We start from the raw sequence: 23,769 nt of genomic DNA, 5'->3' as shown, positions 1-23,769 counted from the left end.
TTAATTTATTCATTTTTAGAGCGAGAGTACAGAGAAAGAGAGAGAAGGGGGGAGGAGCAGGAAGCATCAACTCCCACATGTGCCTTGACCAGGCAAGCCCAGGGTTTCAAACCAGCAACCTCAGCATTCCAGGTTGATGCTTTATCTACTGTGCCACTGCAGGTCAGGCCAAAACCAGATCTTCTTGTAGGCTTAATCATCAAGGAGGACTCAGTGTGGCTTCTGAAGAAACCAGAGCTTTTCTAAATCCAAGTGGGGAAGTTGGTTTGGCTTTGCATGTCCTCAAATCTATATACTCCTGGACAGTGACTATATAGAGGGGCTCTGACAATAGGATGATACTCTGTACGTTAGCATCCAATTTGGAAATGCCTCTTTCCTCCAGCCAGCCTCAGTGCCAGAGGGCACAGAGGCATCCACCATCGGGTACACTGTGAGAAGGGCCCACACTGCCCATTCTCTCTCAGGCCTCCTGATTCAGAGTTGTTGTGGCTACAGGACCAAAGCCCTCCCTCAGAGACAGCAGGCAGTGGGCAGAACACGCAGAGCCCCAAGACAGACTGGGCACCCACTGAGTATAAACTCTGCATAACATTTTATCTTCAAGATACAGATGGAAATTTCAAAGGTTTCCCAGCTCCTGGCAGACTCTTAGGGAGGAAAGCCAGCAGTGGGGCCCTGTTGGGAGAAGGGCACTGGAAGGAGAGAACCCTGGCTGTGGCAGCCCTCCAGGTGAGGAAACTGAGGTCTGGGTGGTGGTCTGGAGAGCAGAGAGCATCCATGGACCCCGTGACTCACAGCACTGGGCCTGGCTCCCAGCCCAGCTCTCTCCACAGCCCCCAGGAGGTAGTGCGGCTGCGCCAGGACTGGTAAATTACATCTAGCATTGTTCTTGCTTGCAGGGCGAGCTGCCACAGCAGCAAGGTGTAATTCTAAGAGGCTCTGGGAGGCCCCAGTGGGGGCAGGGGGAGCTGTAGGAGAACACCTGGTAGGTGGGCCTATGAATGGAACCCACATTCACTGGGCCCTGGGCAAGTCAGTCACTTTGGGTGAACACCTGGCACTGCCCCTGGAATCCAGAACTGAAGGTTAGAAGCCATACTGAGCTGCAAAGCCCTGAAAGCCTGGTCACAGCAGTAGCCTGACAAGCAGCCATTTCACAGCTGAGAAAACCGAAGCCCGGGGTAGACACAGCCTGTGACCTGGCCCTGCCCTGTCCATCCATGCACCACTTTCTGGGGTCTGCTGTGTTCCAGGCCTGCAACTGGGCAGCAGAAACCCAGAGGCAAACCACACCTGGGCCCTCCCCACAAAGGAGCTCCATTAAGTGGGTGGTAGAAAAGACAGGGACACAAAAGCCCAGTAGAGAATGATCATGTTGAGGGATGGGGTGTGGAGGTAAGCGAACTGTGGGAGCAGAGGATGATGGAGCCTAAAAGAAAGAGCTGGACCCTGGCCGGCTGGCTCAGTGGATACAGCATCAGCCTGGCATATGGACATTCCAGGTTCAATCCTTGTTGGAGGAAAGCCAAAGCACCAAGTGACTCTCTGTTCCCATCCTGAGGAAGTGAAGGTCGAGACCAAGCATACATGACTGAAGGCAGTGGCGTCCAGGGAAGGCCTCAAGGACGTGATGCTTGGCCCTGCTGGAGCTTTCTGCAGCTCAGGAATCAGACAGATGGTGTGGTGTTATGTCTCAGAAAGGGCAAGAGCAATCTAATCAGTTTTGCAAAATTAAATAATAAAATTGTACACTGTATTCTGCTTGTTAGTTCCTTACGCATGATGTCATGTTTCTGCTTAATAAATTGGATAGCTGATCTAAGGCACCTCAATCCTGGAGAGATTGGGGTCCTCCACTAGCAGTGTTATTGCTGCCTCATTCCTGTGCGGCTCCTCTTCACGAAACCCTGAATACTAACAACAAATCCCCAGGCAGGGCACACAGGAGAAGCAACCATTTGCTTCTCTTCTCCTCCTTCTCCCCCTTTTTTCTCTCTTCCCTTCTTGCAGCCAGTGGCTTGGTTGGTCCAAGCACTGGCCTCAGACGTTGAGAATGGCTCAGTTGATTCGAGCATCAGCCCCATATAGGGGGCTGCTGGGTAGACTGCAGTCAGGGCGCATGTGGGAGTCTGTCTCTCTATCTCCCCTCTCTCACTTTAAAAATAAAAAAGGAGCTGAGCTGCCACAAGGGGAGAGAGGAAGCATTTCGGGCAGAGACGGGTAGGTTCAAAGGCCTGGAAGCTTAACTAAATATGTACAAAGCAAGGCCCAGTGTCCAAGCTGTGTCTCACTCTGCCTCTCCTCTCTCCCACCCTTTGCCTGTGCTTCTCTGGGAGGCTTCCTTCTCAGTGCTCAGTTAAAGGAGGAACCTCCATGGGAGGAGGAAGTGGTGGGGGAGTCACAGCAGTATGTCCCAGGACCTAGGGAGAGATGGCTGACCTGAGATGGGGGAAAAAATCAGGTCACCTCCATGGGGCCATGGCATGACCTTAAGTGCAAAGGACAGAGCGGTAACAAGCAAACTGAGACAAAGACAGGTGAACCCAGCCTGGCCCTCACCCCAAGCCCTCACACAGCAGGTCTCCAGTATCTCTGCCCATGGGATATGTGGGCAAAGTCCAAGCGGCCAGGAGATGACCTCTTCCACCACTGCTCTTCAGGTTACCACTGGGGAAACTGAGGCCCAGTGAAGGGTAAGGGGCCCATTTGGGTTCAATCCCTCAGGCTGTGTTGACTTCTCACCATGTTGCATTTTAGCAGTTTCATAAAAGGAATAATTGTTAAGCAAATTGCCCTTTCCCAACAGAACCATATTCAAATCAGAGGAAGTACTCCTAGGCACTGAGTATCGAATCAATCATAGCCCCAGACAATAGCCACAACCTCAGTAACCATTAGCATGCGCTCAGATCACTAATTTATTATCCCACAAAGGAGACAGCATCACCTGGACCATGGACCCCACAGGGTCTGATATTTAGGTCAATCTATGTTGGCCAGCTGTCAAGGACACCAAACTACACCCTGAGCAGAAATTGTCCCTTACCCTCCTAACACCCCGATGGGTATCATCATCCCCATTTTATAGATTCAGAGAATGAAGCCTAGAGAGCTATGACTGACCAAGGCCACATGGCTGAAACAGTGGTGCAGGAGCAAACAAGAGCCTGGCTGTGTCTGACCTCAAAGTGTCAGGACATTATGCTTTTTCTTCTTCTTCTTCTTTTTTTTTATGGAATGCTTCAAGAATTTGTGTGGTATCCTTGCACAGGGGCCATGTTAATCATCGCATCACTCCAGTTTTAGTGTATGTGCTGCCCAAGTAAACACACATTCTGCTGCTTTCATCGTGGAGGACTGGCCCAGCTTAAGCAAACACGCCGGCAACTGGAGACTGTCATGGTGAACTGATAGTTATTATTCAGCACTCACTGGATTCAGAGGGCTTGTTGACCAGGGAGGCGAAGTTCAGAGGTTCTTCCTCTGAATGAGGTCAATGACCTGATCCTCAGACCTCACTGGACTCAAAGGTTGACCCATGCCTTCCCAAAACACAGCACTGGTGCTCTGCACCTGGAAGCCCCTGACTGAGAACCTTCCGGCTATGGCATTGCCCCACCAGACCCAGCCAGGCCCCACAGGCTTACAGCTTACTCAGCAGTTCTAGGGGCTGTCTGGGTCAGACAGGCCTCTGCTCTGGCCGCGTCCTACTTGTGTTGCCTTGGCTTAGCCAAAGGACTTCAGCTCTCAGTCCCACTATCTTCGTCTGTCAAACAGGGATAATCCTCCACTCAGAATGGAGCTGTGAGGATTAAATGAGACTGTACATAAAGGCCCAGCAGCTGCCCTTCCTCCAGCCCCAGGCCCCAGTAGCTTTCCCTGACTTCTCAGGTCCTGCCCAGGGGAGCACCTTCCTGTTATTCCCCAGAGGGCAAACAAGATATACAGGGACAAGGAACACTTAGAACGACAGAAAATGCCCTCTCTCCACAGAGTAAATAGACAGGGAGAAGGCGGGTGGCCCTCTTACACCAGGGCCTGACACAAATTCACGTCCTCACAACCACAGCCAGACACTGCCCTCCTCACGTCGGACCAGGCACTGAGAGATGCTGAGACAGGCTTCAGTGACCCCTCCTCCCTGCCTGCGCCAGGTTCTCCTCCCAGGGCCTGCTCACCCTGCTTGCTGGCTTCAGGGCCATCCCAAAACCCACAGGGCCAGCACTGGGGCAAGCTGATAGGGCCCCTGCCCTCGTCTCTCATTTCCTGGAGACCCAGAAGGGAGACCCCTAAGCTGCAAAAGGGCAATGACACAAGGGGTCAGGGGAAGCAGAGACAGGGTGGTGCAGGAGGAGAGTGTCTGACTGGTCCTCCCAGGACCTCCCTTCGCTGGCTCCTTTCCTATTTTGTTTCAAAATTCGGCTTTGCTGACCTCTGTCCAGGCAGCCTGCCCTGCCCCTAAACTCTTCATGTTGGGCTGGGGGCTACCTCTCCAGCCCCCAGTGACTCCCTCCATCAGCACGCACAGCAGTGCACTGATTTGCCTGCAGTGCTGTGACCCGTTGTTCACCTTGGAGTCCCGTGGGCCTGGCACAGCTTAGTAAAGACCTGTTGTCTGAACGGAAGAAAGGACAGGCAAGCCAACCAACAGGCTGTGCCTGTGGGAGCTTTGCTGAGAGTGCTGGGGCCCTCAGTGCTTCTGCAGAATTCAGAAGAGGAATTCAGGAGAGCCACCGTGACTCTTGAATTCTTTTTTTTATTTTATAATTTTTAGTGGGAGGAGGGGAGGCAGAAACAGACTTCCGCATGCGCCCCAACCCAGATCCACCCAGCAAGCCCACTAGGGGGCAATGTTCTGCCCATCTGGGCCGTTGCTCCAATAGGGGCCTTTGTGGGTTTTTTTAGCACCTGAGGCGGAGGCTATGAAGCCATCCTTAGTGCCCAGGCCAACTCGCCCTAATAGAGCCATGGCTGCAGGAAGGGAGGAGAAGAGAGAAAGAGACAAAGAGAATCAACGGAGGGAGAAGTAGAGAAGCGAGAGGGGGAAGGGTGCATATGGGTGCTTCTCCTGTGTGCCCTGACAGGGAATTGAAACAAGGACTTCCACATGTGAGGCAGACACTCTACCACTGAGCCAACCAGCCAGGGCCGACTCTTGGATTCTTGTAAAAATCTCTATGGCACTGCGGCTAATTAGTACTTCTGCTAGCCTCATAAAATGGAGTGTGGAAGTAGGCACATCAGAGACAGGGTCAGGGAAAGTTCCGAGATTTTAATGTAAGATCTTTAATAGTTCTGATAGTTAAAGAAAAGTAAATTAAAACTGTACTGAGCTACCAATTTATACTTAGTAAATTAGCAAAAATATATAAAATACCCACTGCTAGTGAGGATATGGTAAAACTGGTATAGTTAGTGATAGCAAACACAGGTTTTACTATTCTGAAAAGCAATTTGGCAAATCTTTTTAAAATTATAAAGATGTATCTTTTGAAGAAAATAGTGTGTCAGCAAGAAAAATTAAAATTTCATTTTAGAAGTCAGAACAGAGAAAAAAAATCACATGAGCAAAAATGTATCTTTTAATTTAGTTCCTGGGACCCCAGGACCATAAATTTATACACAAGAAAATAAATACAAAAAAAAAGAAAAAAATTGTTACAATATTCATGACCACAGTATTGTATTTGTAATTAGCAAAATACAGTGGAGAACAACCTAGACCACCACCAAACAGCAGGACCTGGCTGGGTTAGAAGTGACATATCACCTTGATAATTACTTCCAGCTACTAAGGACTGTGGGCTCCCCCTGGCTGGGGCAGGGGCAGGGGCTAAGCCCGCTCTGAACCTTCAAAACCCACAACAGGCCTGGCAGGAAGCAGCTGCCAGAAATGTTTGTGCATTAACAATCCTGTAACAATATGAGAAACTTCACAGATGTAATATTAAATGAACAAAAGAGGGTATCAATTTCTACCTGAGCCATAGTCTAAACCAGCGATTTTCAACCTTTTTCATCTCATGGCACACTATTTACTAAAAGTAAAAAAATATACTACATTTTTTACCAATCTGACAAAAAAAATAGGTATAATTTTGATTCGTTCACACCAGATGGCTATTGTGAGGAGACTGGGCGCATTCAAGGTGTTATGGCTGTAGATCAGACGGCTATTGTGTTGGCTGTTGTCATTTATTTATTTGACAATCTAAGGAAAAAGAGGTCGGTGCCCCTGACTAAATAGTCAGGCTTTCCATGTTTTAAAAATTCTTGCAGCACAGCTGATGAAAATTGCTGGTCTAGACTTTGTATAAATCATCTATACCCTTGAGTGGGAGCTGGAAGTAACCAAGAAAAAGTTTTATGCAGGAGTTGAAGTTCTGAGTGATTTATTTTTCATTTTTGGATTCTCATTACTGTTGATACAATATAGTTTATACAAGAAATTAATAGTAGGCCTGACCAGTGGTAATGCAGTGGATAGAGACCAAGACACTGAGGTCCCAGGTTTGAAATCCCGAGGTTGCCAGCTTGCGCGCAGGCTCGTTGGCATGAGAGCGGAATCACTGGCTTGAGCACAGGATCATAAGCATGATCCAAGGTCCCTGACTTGAAGCCTAAGGTCACTGGCTTGAGCAAGGGTTCACTGGCTCAGCTTGAGCCCCTAGTCAAGGCTTGTATGAGAGGCATTCAATGAACAACTAAAGTGACGCAACTATGAATTGATACTTCTAGTTTCTCTCCTTTCCTGTCTGTCTGTCTCTCTCTCTCTCTCTCAAGAAAAAGAAAGATATAGAAACTATACATAAGTCCTTGCTGGTTGGCTCAGGGGTAGAGTGTCGGCCCAGCGTTTGGATGTCCTGGGTTCAATTCCCAGTCAGGACACACAGGAGAAGCGCCCATCTGCTTCTCCAACACCCTCTCTCCCTTCTCTCTCTCTCTTCCTCCTGCAGCCATGGCTCGATTGGCTCAAGCGAGCTGGCCTTGAGCACTGAGGATGGCTTCATGGCCTCCACCTAAGGCACTAAAAAATGGTTCCGTTTGTAACAGAGCAATGGCCCCAGATGGATAGAGCATCGCCCCCTAGTGCATGTGGGAGTCTGTCTCTCTGCCTCCCCTCCTCTCACTAAAAAAAATATATGTGTGTGATATATATATGTATACACACACATATACATATCTTTTTCTAAGTTACGAGTGTTGTCCAGAGAGAGAGAAGATGGAAGCATAGGCCAGAGAGGGGCAGGGATGGAGGAAAGCCAGGGATGGAGGGAAGCCAGGGATGGAGGTACAGGGAGCGGCACCTAAGCGGAGTCCTAAGGCATGAACAAAAAGCAGACAGCAGCCAGATGTAAAGAGGGGAAAGAGGCTCCTGACAGAGGTGCTCGCAGAAGCCTGGAGACTGGAAACGGCCTGGATGGGCAGGGGAAGGAGAGGGCTCATGCAGTTCCATGAGGTAACCTGAGTGAACAAGGATGGATGCAGAGGAAATGGAGCTGTCCCTTGGGGACCTCAGACTCTTCATCCATTCATCCATTTAGCAAATGTGAATGGTGTGCCAGCTCTGTGCTAGGGGCTTTGCAAATTCACCTAATCCTATCCTCTCAATTACCTAGAAGGGAAGATGATGCCCATTTGTAAATGGTGGCAGAAAGGTGAAGTGGAGGAACCAACCTGGAACCCGCTGTGACCCAAAATCCACCCCCAAGGCTGTTCCCCAAAAACCAGGCTCTACTCTGTAGAGGACCCAAAGGATCCTAGGTGGGCCAGCACCTGGTCAGGGGAGAACTGTTTAAGGGGGTCCATGCTAGGGTTTATGGCTGTTGGGACTGGCTCTGCCTGCAGTGAGGAGAGCACATGTGGCATGGTGGGCCCAATGCACCCACCAGCGGGGGTTTCCTGCCCCCGCCCTCAGGCTCAGTATGCCTGCAAAATGACTAGACAAGTCCTATGGCCCTCTCTTCTGAACGGAAGGGGATCTAAAACCAGATACCCCAACCTATCTTCTCCCCATAAGTGGGGCCCCTCTGAGACTCTGGTGGAGAGAGGAGGTGATGCTATGCCTGCCCTCGACAGAGCTCCCAGAGTCTGCTCAGACAGAACAAGCTGGGGCCTCTGCTGCTCTCCATCCAGGGCTAAATGACTCATGGCTGCTTGGCCTCCCCCCCCCCACCCAGTCTCCAGCAGCCTATCTGGACCTCTGCCCCCAGACTCACGGGCACTCTGCAGCACTCTCTCTGCAGCACTGAGAAACAGCCTGCTGACTTCTCAGAAGCTGACCTCCTGGTCTGGAGCTCCCACCACTCTGCTCCAACCCTGGGGGAGGAGGGGGAGCCAGACAGCAGAGGGAGAGCTGAGAAGGAGAAGCAGAGAGTGGGTGGGCCTGGAAGAAAAGGGGGGGGGTGGCAGGAGACCAGTTTGATAAGGCAGAGTGAGGCCTGACACACAGACATCAAGACAAAGACAAATTGGATAAATGCCCCCCTGGGTTTCAGAGACCTCCAGTGGTCTAATCCACCAAAGCTCTCAGACTGCATCTTCAACAGCCTCCTGGGCATCCCTCCCTGGACAGCCCACAGGCCTCTCAGATGCACCATGATCACCACTGTCGTATGGTCTACCTCGATGCCAGCTCCCCTCTGCTCCCCACCTGTGCCTAGAACCCGGGCAAGGGTCCGAACTCGCCCCTCAGTGCCGTCCCAGGGACTCGGCTCAGCCAGGACCTTCCCAGCAGCTCCTCTTGCCAATCCCAGGCAGGCCTCACCACCCTTGCTTCGAGTACTGCAGCCATGTCCTCATCTTCCTGCTCCCAGGACAGTCTGTCCCCTACAGCCAGGGAGCTTTCTGAAACCCAGAGCTAATGATGGCACAGGCCAGCCTGAAAGGCTCTGCTGCCTCTCTCTCTGCCTCTCTCTCTGCCTTCAGCAAATCCTAACTCCAAAACGTCCTCCTCACTCGGGCTCTGCCTCCACTCCTTTCTTACCCTCAGCCCCCACTGCAGTCCCGGGGTCTGCCTCCCTGAGGGACTCACTAACACCTTCTCAGCTTGCTGCCTGACCCCTGCTGGCCCCCAACCCCCTCCCTTAGCCCTCCCACCATGCTGTCAGCCCCTGGCCTCCCTCAGCCTGAGTTCTCACAGAGGGCTGTCACTGTCTCCATGTCTCCCACCAGGACTTGAGAGCAGGGCCTGGGTCTGATCCATCTCTAGTCCTCAGCTGCAGCAGAGTGGCTGACAGAGTAAGTAGGAGACATGAAAAGTTTGCTGAATGAATAAACAACTGGGACAGAAAAAAAATTGGAAAAAAAGGGATAAATAGCGACATTAAGACAGAGGCAGTAACCATCAAAGACAGGAATAGGAACTACATCCTAAGGGAAGATCATCCTAGGGGAGACCCAGAGATAGACCCAGAGGCCAGGCCAAGTGGCTGGATGAAGGCAGGGAGGGAAAACCATGGCAGAATCAGAGCTGAGCTGAGCAGGGAGGTAGGAGCTGCCAGGAGACAGCTGAGGAGACATAATTGGAGCAGAGACAACTCTGCTGCAGTGAGGGGGTGTGACTCACACACACAGAGTAACATCAGACACAGAAACACACACACAGTTTCACACTCAGAGGCACACACACGCAACCTTAGAGGCATGTGTTCAATAAGACACACAGTCACCCACAATCCAGCTCCAAGCAGAAGGCCCACACAAAGAAGGCCAGACAACCCCCATCTCATTATCCTGTTCTTGTCTATGGCCATACCACCCTGAACGCGCCCGATCTCATCTGATCTCATTATCCTGTCCTCATAACACACAACCACCATCTGGTAACTTATTTATTTGCTTGCCTCTATTTTGCTTATCTCCCCTTCAGTATGTAAACCCACGACAGCAGGGCCTAATCTGTCTGCTTTCACACTAAGTTCCTAGATATAACACAGTACTTGGCATATAATATGTGCTCAATAAGTATGTGTTGAATGAATGTCGGAAACACACAAGAGAACACCATCCCCTCTGGTTGTCAGGCCTCAGCCTTAAGAGTCATCACCTCCCTGGTCCAGTGCCAGTTCCCAGGCAATCTGAAAGGGTCCAAAGACAGAGGAAACGGTAGAGGGGATCTCAGGGAATCGGGGGAAGAAGCAGGATATGCCATGAAAGGATGAGATTAAAGTAAAAGAAAAAGAAAGAAAGACAGGGTGAGATTAAACGGCCTGTGCACTGCACAGATTCACTCCCCTACTCCCCCTTTGAGTGTGTGTGTGTGTGTGTGTGTGTGTGTGTGTGTGTACATGTACAGGCATCTTCACCTGCCCCAGGACCTACGGATTCTAGAAATAGCAAGTATCTGTCTCCAGGGAGCTCAAGCTGAGAGACAGGAGGCAACAGTTAGGCTACAGCCCAGAGAACTGCTCCAGCTGCCATATGCCACTTGTCCCATGCTCCCTTTAATGACAGGTGAGAGGAGCCTGCATTTGGTGTGAGACCCGCCACTAAATTCTGGGCCTCCGGCCTGTGTTTCTGAAGCTCTGTGTTCCAGAGCATCAGGGCAGCGCGGGCATGCCAGAGGAGACAGAGGGACGCACCTCGAGCCTGGCACCTGCTCTGAGCAGCTTTCCTCCCACCTGTTGCTGGAGCATGCTCATCTGCCCAGGTCAGGAGTCACGGCTGGAATAGGGGTTTTTATTGTTGTTGTTTTGTTTGTTTTTAAATTTTATTCATTTTTATTATTAGAAAGAAGAGAGAGAGAGAGAGAACAGAGGAGGAGCAGGAAGCATCAACTCCCATATGTGCCTTGACCAGGCAAGCCCAGGGTTTCAAACCGGCGACCTCAGGGTTCCAGGTCGACGCTTTATCCACTGTGCCACCACAGGTCAGGCTGGAATAGGGTTTTTATCCTCATCTATCTTGGTGGCAACCCAGTGCCCAGGCCTGTGGTCGCTGGTCCCTCAGGAACAGGCTAGAGTGGCCTAGAGAAGTCCCAGATCCCCGAAGAGTGCCAGGGTGTGTGGGGTCATGCGCCTCAGCCCTGGCTCCAGGTGGCCCAGCCAGGCATGGGCACACAGGGGAAGAAATAAAACCCATCTGTCTCCAGGACTCCCTCCTTTCTCTTATCTCCTGAAACTTTAAAGACTCTCGACTGGAAACTGAGCTGGGGCTCATTAAAGTTTAAAAGCCAGAGCCTGGGGAGCTGGGTATGAAGGGCATAGAGCCAGCCTGGGGGCTGGGGGTTCTTCTAGCGCCAGGGGGACATTGACTTTGGAGGCACCCCCACCCCACTCCCACTCACAAGGTTCCTTGTCCTCAGGGCATGCACCAAAGAGGTGCACATCCACACCTCAACCTGAATAACTGTCCACAATTTGCACATTACAAAGGGTTATCCTGTACCCTCCATGTCCCATCCATTATCTCTAACTCTCTAGATGCAATCCCTTGCTCCATTCCTCACAGCCCGTCCTTTAGTGCAGGCCTCAGTACCTCTGTCCAGACAATACAGTGACAGCATCCTCTTTCTAAAACCCTCCCCTGGCACCCCAGGACCTTCAGGACCCAAGTGCTAGAGCCTCAGTCTAGTTCTCTAGTCTAAACAACACCTGCAGTTATCCTAATGCACTGCCCTGTTTCCTGCCTCTGGGCCTTTGCACAGCTGTGGCTCTGCATGGACAGCTCCCGATACTATCAAACTTGTGCACCTCATTCTCCATCCAGTTCAAAAGGTATCACCTGAGCATTCCTCCTTTGAGAAGACTTCCCTGGTCCCCAAGCCTGGTTCAGAGACCCCTGAAGTTCTCTCAGCACTCAACTGGGAACTCCTTGAGTACAGAGCTCAACTTTGAGTTTCCTTTTTGCCCTCAACCTACAGCACAGGGCCAGGCAGAGGCTATCAGTGAATGTCCACTAAATGCATAAGTGAATGAATGAAGTGCCTGAAACAGGCAGGGCAGCGCTACTATCCACATTTGACAGGTGAGGAAGCTAAAGCCCAGGCAAGGGCAGCAACCTGCCTGAGGCCATGTGGCTGGTACTCTGCATCCTAGTCTCTCTCGTCTATAGCCTCAGGCCCACCCAGGACCTCCTCCAAGCTTTCCCTAAAGCCAGAGGCCACTTTGGACCTTTCCTTTTGCTGACCTCCCCCACCTGAAGGTTGGCAAGGCCTTAGCTATCTCTCTTACTCTGTGTCCAGAACCCCCTACCATGGCCTAAGGCCAGATTGGCCTCTACAAACCACCTACCCAGCAATTTCCTGTAGAAATAGGGAAGCTGAGCCCCAGAGGGGACAGAAGTTCACTCTGCACCTGAACTCACCCAGTCCAAAGCCCTAAAACCATATTAACTCCTGCCCTGTCACCACAGATAAGAAAACTGACTAAAAAAGTGAAGTGACCGCTGAGGTCACAAAGCAAGGACTGGGCTCTAGCCCTGCTGGGTCCTCTCCAGGGTGCCTTCCTACAATGACATAGACAGTGAGACCCAAGTCAGCAAAGAGAGATAAGTTATGAGCCATGGGGTCCTGTAGATAGAAGGGCCCACAGGAGCAGAGAGATCTCAGCCTTAGAGGTCTTACTTAGCCTTGAACCCAAGGACCTGGGTTCTGATTCTGCTTTAGCCACTTTCTGTTTGGCCTTGCACAAGTAAATTCCTGTTCTGAGTCTTAAGTATTTTTTTTATTTTTTTTTAATTTAGAAATTAAATTTAATTACATGTGTTCAATGGCTTAATAAGATCCATACCTTAGGATAATTGTGAAAACACAGTGAAAAGACAAAACACCTGGCCCTGCCCGTCTCCATCTTCGCTATGCCCTTCTGAGTCCCACAGACTGTTAGAGTAAAACGGGCCCTTGGAGGCCTGACCTGTGGTGGTGCAGTGGATAGTGTCGACCTGGAACACTGAGGTTCCCAGTTTGAAACCCTGGGCTTGCTGGTCAAGGCACATATGGGAGTTGATGCTTCCTACTCCTCCCCTCCTTCTCTATTTCTCTCTCTCTCCTCTCTAAAATGAATAAAATAAAAAATAAAAAGGGTCCTTGGAGATTCCTGAGATGATCCCTTGATCCCTGAGATGATCCCTTGATCCCTCATTTCAAAGAGCAAGAGAATGAGTTACTGAGAGGCCTGAGCACTGAATTGAGAGCTTGGAACCTAGGGCGGGGAGGTGGGGCTGTGGTGTGGGAGCAGGTGGACAGTGAGACAGGGCAGTGAGGGGCCACTGGAGCTTTCTCTGAAGGGGAGGGGCCACAGGACAAGAAGTCAAAGAAGACAGGTCCCCATTGCCCAGCTTCCTGTGGCCACACTCCCCCAAGAGATCCCCCACCCCTACTGCAGCCGCCACGTCCCTCAAGGCTCCTTCCCGCCAGGTTCACTCCTACCTCTGTGGTCTGCTTGGGAACGTCTGCCCCATGAGCAGACAGGGGTCACCTACAATTGTCAGTCCTCTCTCCCCCAGGGTCTGTAGACCTCTGAGGACAAGGGCCAGGTCTCTTCCTCTGCCTCTCACACGGCTAGCCAAGCACCAGGCTAGGCACATAGCAGCACTAGAGAAGCCAAGCACGTGAGCATCCAGGACAGGCCATGTCATCTCCTTCTTTCTGTCCCCTGTTCCTCATCCCGTTCTCATGGGCCCCAACATAAACACTGAGTTCAGAGGCTCTTTCAGCCAAGAGAGCCCCATGATACAGACAGAGAAACAGCTCATAGAAGGGCGGAGATGTGCCCACTGCCACACACACAGAAGAGGACAGCCAGAAAGACCTCAGCCTCTTGCCCAGCTGGCACTGCCTGAATAACTGACAGACCCTCTGGGTTCCCATCTCTCACATCACGACAGGAGTCACAGGGAAGCCTGGCCTGGACACTGAGAGACCTGGGTGCAGTTCCATGCTGGCCCCTACCTTGGACCAGGATGCATATTCAGCATCTGCCTCTGGGACAGGGCCTGACCTTTCAGGAGGCAGCAGCTGCCTCCTCTCCAGTGCCCAGAGCACAGTGCAGGCCTGGGGCCAGGCTGGGCTGGAGGCCAGGATGAAGGGAAAGGGTGGAGGTGGCCTCCGGGAGCCCCTTCCCTTTGTCCTGGAGCCGAATGCTGGGCTCAGTGCCACAGTGGCTTCCAGGGACCTCTGGACACAGGGGCAGAAGATAAGCTTGGGGGAAGGGAGATGAAGCAGAGAAAATCAATCAGGTTGACAGATAGGTGGATTGGTATCCTCATCCCCACCCTGTGATCACAAGAACAGGGCATATCCAGGGGCAGCTAGCTGCCTTTCCAGCTCAGGGGGCAGGCCCAGAGGGTTGGGGCAGGAGGAGGAGGGGTAGAAGCTCAACAAGCACCTGTACTTGATTTCCAGTCTCCAGGAATGACTTAATCATCTCTGGGACTCTGGCTTCAGAACTGCTAAGTGACCTTGGCAAGCCACGCCCCTTTCTGGGCCTCAGCTTTCTCATTTATCAAAGGAGAATGGGATGATGAGGATACCGCGTCTTTCAAAAAGTTATTGATGGGGTCAAATGCCATAATGTTGACTGAGATGTGACCTCAAGTGGAGCGGGGCAGAGGCTCTGAAGCTAGGCTGGCCTGGGGTCCATTTAAGTGCCCTGTGACCTTAGGCATGTGACATCACCATTCTCAGCCTCAGTTTCTTTGTAGCATAGAAACAAGCCTACTACTACCCAGGCCTGAGGGTAAATTAGATGATGGAGAAAAATGATTGGCTCAAAGCAGGGGCTCTTAGAAATGGTATTCTTAAATTTTGGGGGGTGGGCAGCTCAGAGACCTCTGCCAGTCTCTTAGAGCACCTGACTGTGCTGAGGATCAGGAGTTGGGTACAGGATGCCCATAATCAAGGCCACAGCCTCTTCCCTGGGCCCCAGCTCTGTTCACCTAATGTCCCCAACCCTCATTCCACTGTGGGGGGGGAAGACTTGGAGGGCAGCAATAGGGAGAAAAATACGACAGAGAGGGCTAGGCTGGGAGGCTGGAGATCTGGGTTCCAAGACTAGCTCTACTAGGACTTGGCTGTGTGACACTGGATTGGCCCTTGTCCCTCTGTGGGCCTGTGTCTTCACTTGCACTGCAGTGAGGGGGTAGAAACAGGGATTGCAAAGGGCCCTTTGGCACCTCCAATCTCTGCTCAGTCTGAGAAGGAAGAAGGGTCAGGATGCTGGCTAATAGGGAGGATGTATGCCCTAACTACAAGCCCGCAACACTCAGTTTTACCAAGTCCCCTCCACTCCCAAAGAAGGCCACCAGACAAGTCTGATCTAGCCACGAGAAGTCTGTTGTGGCAGCCTGGCCCCCAGACCCACCAACTCCAGTTCTAGACTGGGCTGGTTTATTTATTAACCAAGCCAGATGGAGGAGGCAGCACCGCCCTGTTGACACAGAGGGTGGGAATACAGGACTCAGTTCAGATCTTCCCCTTCCCTCCCTTCTGGAAAGTCAGCTCAGTGGGGGAAACTACACTTCCCCCCCCCCACTGTGCAGCCATCCTTAAGCCTTTCCCAGGTCACAGTCAGGAAAACACCTTGTTCTCACAACAACACTGTTCACCTTTCATTCAACTGTTCCTCCCTTCCTTCCTTCTATCCTTCATTCAACCAACATCCCTGCTCTGTCAGAGTTGGGTGCAGGTGTGATAAATTGGGATAGGACCTACCCCCTGTCTTCAGTGAGCACCAAGCTGGGACATACCAGCTGCCCTCCCCTTCCCTGCGCCTGAGGCTCAGACCCAGGTCAGGCCCCCAGGGAAGGCCACCGTCCTCAGGCCTGGGCAGAGAGTCCTAGAGTGGGAGACATACATGGCAACCCTGAGAGAAAGAGAATCAGAAAGGCAGGGTGCAGAGACAGAGTCAGAGGGGGAGAAGGAGAGGCAGAAAGGGCGAGCCAGAAGGCTACATGGAGACAGATGGACAAAGCTGTAAATGACTAAGACAGAGGGAAGCAGAAAGGCACAGGGTCAGAGACAGAAGGTCAGACATCTCTGGCCCTGGTTTGAGGCCAACATGCCTGAACTAAGTCTGAGAGCAGGAAGGAGGGACTGGAGTGGGGGGAGGGCAGGAGGTCCTTTGAGTCCAGTACTCTGACCCACCATCCCTTGCAACAGGAATCCCTTCACAGTTCCAGAAGGACAGCAGAAAGGAGAAGGCAAAGGAAAGCAAAGGCCTCCTGCCAGGAGTCCACTGGGGAGGACTTCATACAATACTAGATGGCACTCATACAATGCCAGATGTGCTAGGGGCAACTACTGATGCCTCTAAACCAGTTTTCACCAGCCTCTGCCCTATCTAGGCCCCTAAGGTGGGCTCATGGGGTCCCACCCCCTTAAGCCTGCCCTGGCAAAGAGAGAAAAATAAAAAATCATGGAACTATGAGGAATGGGGTTGATAGCTGTGAAGGGGCAGATGTACCCTGCCTCTTCTTGCCTCCCCTGCGCCCCTCTTCCCCCAGCCTGCCCCCCAGCCTGCCCCCCCAGCCTGGCTCTAAGTAAGGCAAGGATATCCAAACCCTGTCTTCAGGATCTGCCGGTCACAATCCTGAGTCCCTGCAGGAGACTCAGGGAGCAGCCAGGGAAGGAAGGGGGAAGAGCAGTGCACCAGGCAAAAAAGAATCAGGTCCCTGGCACCCAAGTATGCAGAGAGTGGGCAAAGAGACTCAGCTTAGTCTGAGAAAACCAGGAATTAGGAAGAGAAGGGTTCAGTCTCCCACCTTGAATGACTCAAATCAGGTACCAGGTGAAGGTTTGTGGGGGCAAAGGGGCCCCTGAGGGAAACTACACTCCTAGAGGGGGCCTGGCAGCAGACCACCTCCCTGGAGCAGGAAGATGCATACAGAAGCCTGGGTTCTGGCTGGGTGAGCCAGAGTCACACCCCCTCTCCAGGCCTCAGTTGGCCTATCTGTGTGATGGGGGCTTGCAGAACAAACTGTGCCTCCTCCTGGTTCCTGGCAAGAGACTTTCTGAAATGCACAACCAGTTGTCTGTGGCTCTCTCTGCGTTAGGACCAGGAGACTTCCTGTCAGAGGTAGTGAGGCTGCACACGAATGGACAACCCTACCTTGATCTTGTGCAGGGTCCGATCCATCTCCACAGCCTGCACCCACACAGACACACCGGCCTTGCTGTAGGTCAGGTTCCAGCCTGCCTCGGCCTCACACTCTGACCGGAAGCTGCGGAAGTCCTGGTCGTCGGGCACCTGGACACTGTCACGGCCCAGGACTGGCCGAGGCCCTTGGGGCTCTGTTGAGGTCGCTGACTTCTCCATGGAGAGGCCCAGGGCTCTGGTCCTAGTCCCGCTCTCCTGGGTCCTCCGCGGAGGCTCCGACTACGTCGACGCGGCTGCAGATGCTGACGCCACCTTCCTGGGACCTGCAAGACCGGTTTGGGGACCCGAGTCAGAGTGCTGGGGGTGCGGGTGGGGCTGTCCGGGGTCCTGACCGGGTGTAGAGTTCGAGTTAGGCAAGCGCTGGCCCCTGGTGAGGGCGAACCGGCACAGGGCAGTCAGCGGGGGCATCCCCAAGGAGCGACCCCAGAGTTCCCTGGGGCTGCGTGTCGGGTGTGGGGAATCCGCGAGAGCTCGGGACCCGAGGTGACTGACGGCTGTGTCCCCCCAGTGCTGGCCGGACCCGCTCAACTCACTCCGGCAGCGGCGCTGGCGCGGGAAGCACGCGGGGCGGGGTGCCGGCGTGGTGGACGCCCTCCGGGCCAGCCGCTCACCTGTGCCCGCTGCTCCTCCGGGGCCACCGGAGCCGGGGTACCAGCGTCGCCGCCGCCGCCGCGCTGCCTCTGCCCCGGCGACCGGGGCCGCGCGGGGGCTCTGGGGGGAGGAGCAGTGGGTCCCGCCGCCCCGCCCGTCCCGCGCCCCCCGCCCCGCGCGCCCCCTCCCTCCGGCCAGGCTCGGGAACGCCGCTCGCTTGGGCTTGGTATTTTCCAGGCTGCGGAGGTACAGCGGACGGAGCTCAGAGCCCCGCCCCACCCCGCCCCGCAGGGTCCTAGCGCCCGCCCCGCCCGCCCTGGAGAGGACCTGGCCGGGGAGAGTCCCGTCCTCAGGCAGGGTTTGGGAACCTGGAGGGAGAAGCCCAAGTTAGAGTGGGCTCTGAGAGATAGGGCGAGGAGGCGCTACAATAGCGATTCTGTAAGTTAATTGTGAACCCCTTCTCTCCACCCCCCTCCCATACTCACTGTACACACCTCTGCAACAACCTACTTACTCACAGGCACACCGACCCCAGAACTCAGAGATCCCCCTAAACGACACCCTAGAGACCCAAAAATGGGCACACACACCCCACCACAATCAAGAGCAACTTAGAGATGCCACAGCTTGCATCTCTGATCAACCACTAGCTACAAGGTTCCCAGGCTGGCCAGACTTGGGCAAAATCTCCACTCCCAGCTGGGAGCTTTACAAGGTTCTCCTCCAGCCTGAGATGTGACTCAGGCCCTTGTCCACTACCACCCCTCCTGAGCACCCATGTGCGTGTCCACACACCTCCCATGGACTAGACTAGGCTCTCAAATCATCTGGCTCCAGAGCACTGGGGCTCCCTGTCCCTTCCTAAGCAGAGCTAACCATGCTCAGAGCCATGGGTAGATAAGTCCACCAGTACTCTAGCCACCACTGTCAGCCTGAAAGGCTGCCACCTGCCCTCTGGGTCCTAGTGCCAGCTCTGCCTCTAGCTGCTCTGTATGAACTGAGGCCAACAGTCAAGGTCTCTCTGAGGCCTGTCCAGTATGAGTGCGGCAGAGGGCCCAAGGCTGAATATTCACTGACCCCAGGGACTGACCCTTGACTTCAGAGTAGAAGGGAGGGCCCTGATGAGTTTCCCTGCATGGGCAGCTAACAGGGCCCAGCAAGTGCCCACTAATTGCCAAGTATCACACAGTGAGTACATGGGTATCCTGTCAAGAACCCAGGTCTCAGCCTCCTCCCAGAGGAGGCTCCTCCTCAGCAGAGTGGGTCCCTTTCTCTGCTCTGGCTGCCCTGTCTTTTCTGGGCCCTACTTTCCCATCCTTAAAATGAGGGAATCAGAATGTATAATCTCCTGGCTTCTCTATCCTAGAGTTCTGGGATGAAATAGCTTCTCCTAAAGTTGATAGAGAAAGATGAGGAGTTGTCATAGTGGGTTCACAAATATAGGTGTTTCTTCCTGATGTGCTTAGGGCTTTGAAATGTTTTAAAAGTGGTGGTGAGCAGGAACATGATGGGAAGTGACTCCAAGAGACATTCTGCAAAATAAATCCTAAGTTGCAGGTCCCCACTGAGACCTTAGATTTGTAGTGTGGGGGGCAGAGTCAGATAATCACCCCTCTCCTCCTAAACCACATTATTATTATTTTTATTTTTATTTTTATTTTTTTTTTGTATTTTTCTGAAGCTGGAACCGGGAAGGCAGTCAAACAGACTCCCGCATGCGCCCAACCGGGATCCACCTGGCATGCCCACCAGGGGGTGATGTTCCACCTATCTGGGGCATGCTCTGTTGGGACCAGAGCCATTCTAGCGCCTAAGGCAGAGGCCACAGAGCCATCCTCAGCACCTTGGCTGCGGGAGGGGAAGAGAGAGACAGAGAGGAAGGAGAGGGGGAGGGGTGGAGAAGCAGATGGGCGCTTCTCCTGTGTGCCCTGGCCAGGAATCGAACCCGGGATTCCCGCACACCAGGCTGACACTCTACCACTGAGCCAACTGGCCAGGGCCCTAAACCACATTCTTTAAGTGCCTGCAAATGGGTGGTAGGTGGCCTGGTTCTAGGCTCAGGAGGCAAGGACTCTGGCTCTTACTGTGTACCTCCTCTGACTCCACTCCAACTCCAGGCAGGACTCTGCCCCTCCTCTGGCCTCAATGATATTGTCTGACAGCTCTACACTCAGGCTGGTGGGAGACTCAAAGACAGGTATACACAGAGCCTGCTTTGTGAACCAAAGCCTCTGGGATCTACCATGAGGGAAAGAAGAGGGAGCACTGGCCTGATGGCTCCTGACTTCTTAGGACACCAATAACACACATTTCAGCTGACAGCAGGCACCAGGGCAATAAACCTCTCATGCCTATCATCCAGTCCAGGGTAAATGAGATAAGGCTGGGCTGAAAGCAAGAGGTAGCAATTAGGGCAGACCATCAGAAGGATTTCCCTACCCTCAGAGAGCTGTCAGTTTCAGGGAGACACTTAGGAAGGTACAGATGGCAGAAACCAAACCGTCACTCAGATCCTAACATAAGAATGAATCTTTTGGGTGTTGGCTCAGAAATGGAGGATGACCTCGTACCTTTGGCACAGATGGCCACACCATGGGCTCAACCCTAGGTCCTGGGTAGAAAGGCATCGCTCCCCATCCTACTCAACATTAATTTGCCCTGGCAAGCATCCCCCTCCCCAGAAATTCTGACTCAAGGTTTCATGAGAGCTTTCAAATGTGCAGGGATCAAAGCAGATTTATATCCTGACTCAAACACCCCCAAGCAGCAGAGAAAAGGGTCCCATTTGTTCAAGGGCAGAAGAGTAAGCCCAGAAAGGATAGGAGGGGCTCCTGGGTGGGGGGAGTCTGAAAAGGAGTCCTAGGACTCAGCCACCCCTGCTTTCCACAGTTTGGCAGTGCCAAGGGCTGTGGACCTGGGTTCAAATCCTGACTTACCATTTCCTAGCTCTTTGACCAAGGGCAGGTGACAAGTCCTCTCTAGGCCTCTAGAATAATACTACCTACTTCTCTGAGAACTACTGCAATGAAAAGAGTTGTAGTGTCTCAGTTTCACACACAAATAAGTAACCAAAAATATAACTGGGGGTGGGGGAGGAATCATCAAGGAGGAATATACTGTCCCTGAATGGCATGTTTATAACAGGAAATGTTAAGGTATCAACATTTTTTTATGATAATCGTTAAAATTCTCATGAAAGGTTAAATAAACCGTGGAAAAGGCTGCCCAAATGTGACTCTGCTCTTCCACTGCAGCCCCCTGGCCCAGCCACTGGGCTCCCCCACAAGAAGTGGGTAGAGGTGCCTCTTTAGGCCCCCAGGGCAGGGTTCAGGTCTCACTCTTGTCTGGGTCCCACCCCTCAAACGGGCATCACCCAGCAGGAGGCAGAGTGGGTGTGGAAGGCAAGGAGGGAGTGTGTTCAAGAACAGGTGCTTAGCAAACTGAGAGGTGGCAAGGGAACGTGAGAAATCATTACCCAGGGTGCTGAGCAAGCACTGGGTCTTACATGTACCCCTCACAGAGAGAGCAACTGAGGTCCCTAGAGGCACAAGGACGCTCCTGAATCACACAGCAAGTCAGAGTCCATATGGGGATCTCTAGTACCTCAGGTTTCTGATTCTTGGAATGGGCCTGGGGGTCATCTGGAGGAGTCACACCAGACTTTGCTCACTGCTCCCTGAAAGCCAGTAGAGCAGGAGCCGGCCACTGCCTGGAGCCAGCTATGACCTGGTCCCTAACATTCCCTTCAACTCGCCCCCACTGGGTCCCCATCAGAACAAAAACCTTTAGACTACGGTCATTTGGCCCCAGCCCCTCAATTCACAGATAGAGAAACAAAGGCAGGCCCAGCCAGCAGAGACAAAGCAGAGATAAGAATATAGCTTTCCCAGCTCTTAACCCAAGGTTCTGTTCCTTAACCCCATTACATGACACCTGTTTCACTACCCTGTGAGTGACCTTGGCACAGTCACCACCTTCTCTCTGCCTCAAAATTCAGCCCCTACACATGGCCCCCACCCTGCTCAGTGTCCAAGGTGTTGAGTTGCTCCTAGATAACCCCTCCTACTCACCATCTAGTCAGAGAGACTGATGGTCTCTGGGAGATGAGAAGAAGCACTCCGCAACTCCTTTTCCCACCAACTCCTCCTCAGGGTTAACCAGACCTACCAGTTTGTGTAGAGAAAAATTTCCAGGTTGCCTAAGGCAACGAGGCAGTATTCTGGGGCACTGTTCTAGAAGATTGGGCAGTGACCTATGTGATGTCACCAGGAAGTAGCAGAGTAGAGAGGTGGTTCCAGAGATCCCTCAGAAAGGCCCAGAGTAGAGCACTCCGAGGCCCCCAGGGCTGTCTTGGCCTTGAGAGGGACATGTCCTTTATAGTCTGATGGCTAGTGGCCACAGGCTCTGCACCCTGTCCCTTCTGGAGCCGGATGTAAGTGTTTTCCCAGGGCGGGTCTCCTACCCCTGCTGGGCCTCCCTTAGCAAACAGCCCCAACCCTGCCTTGAGGGAGCTGCTAGAACCTGAGTGAGTCACAAAGAAGCACACAGTTACCCACATCCTCACTCCTCCTGGTGACTCTGTCACAGCCACATACTATCACACTTATGTCCTGTCATAGTCCACACAGCCATACACCGTCTCAGTCTCTTTCTTGGTCAGCCAGCCAAAGGTAGGCACACTTGGGCATGCTAGGTCACCGAGAACACTGAAGTAAAGTCACCAGATAAAGCATTGGACACCTAATAAAATTTGATTTTCAGATAAGCAAAGAATCATTTTTAGTGTAAGTATGTCCCAAATATTTGCTAAATCTGGCAACCTTACACCAGAGGCACACAGAGCTTTGAAGTGCTGCACGGTTGCTCACCAGTTCCCTCATAGATCTCAGTCCCTGTGGATAGAAAAAGGGGGTTCTATGGAAAGTAACCTCACAAGGTGATCTGATGATCATAAATTCCTACTGGGCAGGTCATGGTGGGTAGTCATACCCAGGCCTAGTCTTTAATGAAAGGTTTTAAGTAAGCCCTGTCCATTGTTATTATTATTATTATTATTATTATTATTATTAGCCAAAGAAAGAGAGAGGGACAGATAGGAACAGAAAGAGATGAGAAGCATCAACTCATAGTTGCAGAACTTCAGTGTTCATTGATTGCTTCCTTTTTTAAAAATATTTTATTTATTCATTATAGAGAGGGGAGAGAGAAGGGGGAGGAGCAGGAAGCATCAACTCCCATATGTGCCTTGACCATGCAAGCCCAGGGTTTTGAACCGGCAACCTCAGTGTTTCCAGGTTGATGCTTTATCCACTGCGCCACCACAGGTCAGGCCATTGATTGCTTTCTTATCTGTGCCTTGACCGGGGCGGCTCCAGTTGATCCAGTGACCCCTTGCTCAAGCCAGTGACATTGGGCTCAAGCCAGCAATGTTGAGGTAATGTCTATGATCCCATGCTCAGGCCAACAATCCCACACTCAAGTTGGTGAGCTCATGTTCAAGCCAGTGAGCTCAGGTTTCAAACCTGGGTCCTGAGCATACCAGGCCGATGATCTATCCACTGTGCCACCACTTGGTCAGGCATTATTATTATTATTATTATTATTTTATTTTTAGAGAGTGAGAGACAAGACAGGAAGGGAGAGAGAAAGGGAGAAGAGAGATAAGAAGAATCAACTCATAATTGCTTCACTTTAGTTGTTCATTGATTGCTTCTCATACATGCCTTGATGTGGGGTTGAGGGGGAGGCTCAAGCCAAGCCAGTAACCCCTTGTTCAAGACAGCAACCTTGGGCTCAAGCCAGTGACCTTTGGGATCAAGCCAGTGACCATGGGGTCATGTCAAGCCAGCGACCCTACACTGAAGCTGATGAATCCACACTAAAGCCTGTGACCTTTGGGTTTCAAACCTGAGACCTCAACATGCATGTAGGCTTAACACACCTTTGAAATGCCATAAGTAATACCCCTGGAAGGGGGTATTAACTCTCAAGAGGGCACATAATTTTGTTAACTGTCCTGTAATCTAATCCCTGCCTTGCTTTGGCCAGGCTTCCTTATATCCGCTGCTAATTTCAAATG

The 23,769-nt window shown here is 52.2% G+C and overlaps 1 protein-coding gene and 1 non-coding gene across 4 annotated transcripts in view; both read right to left on the bottom strand.

The window, feature by feature from the left end:
- STARD10 (StAR related lipid transfer domain containing 10) overlaps positions 1 to 21,878 on the bottom strand; it is a 32,837-nt gene extending 10,959 nt beyond the window's left edge. Inside the window, exons 1-2 of one of the 3 annotated variants that reach the window (XM_066250572.1) lie at positions 21,761 to 21,878; positions 17,052 to 17,362 (exon numbers count right to left, since the gene is read on the bottom strand). In XM_066250572.1, the coding sequence (XP_066106669.1) occupies positions 17,052 to 17,258 (207 nt within the window). In that variant the 5' untranslated portion in view covers positions 17,259 to 17,362; positions 21,761 to 21,878. Of the gene's footprint in view, positions 1 to 17,051; positions 17,363 to 17,632; positions 17,883 to 21,760 lie in introns of those variants that run through there. The other 2 variants (XM_066250567.1, XM_066250564.1) reach the window with 2 other exon arrangements.
- LOC136321109 (U6 spliceosomal RNA) lies at positions 3,230 to 3,333 on the bottom strand. The gene has a single exon (XR_010728407.1). It is a non-coding gene; the product is annotated as a U6 spliceosomal RNA (small nuclear RNA).
- Positions 21,879 to 23,769: the final 1,891 nt, after the last annotated feature.

Source organism: Saccopteryx bilineata, chromosome 1, assembly GCF_036850765.1.
Source record: "Saccopteryx bilineata isolate mSacBil1 chromosome 1, mSacBil1_pri_phased_curated, whole genome shotgun sequence".
NCBI lineage: Eukaryota > Metazoa > Chordata > Mammalia > Chiroptera > Emballonuridae > Saccopteryx > Saccopteryx bilineata.
Note: the sequence above shows the minus strand (reverse complement) of the source record. Positions and strands in the feature narration are given on the sequence as shown.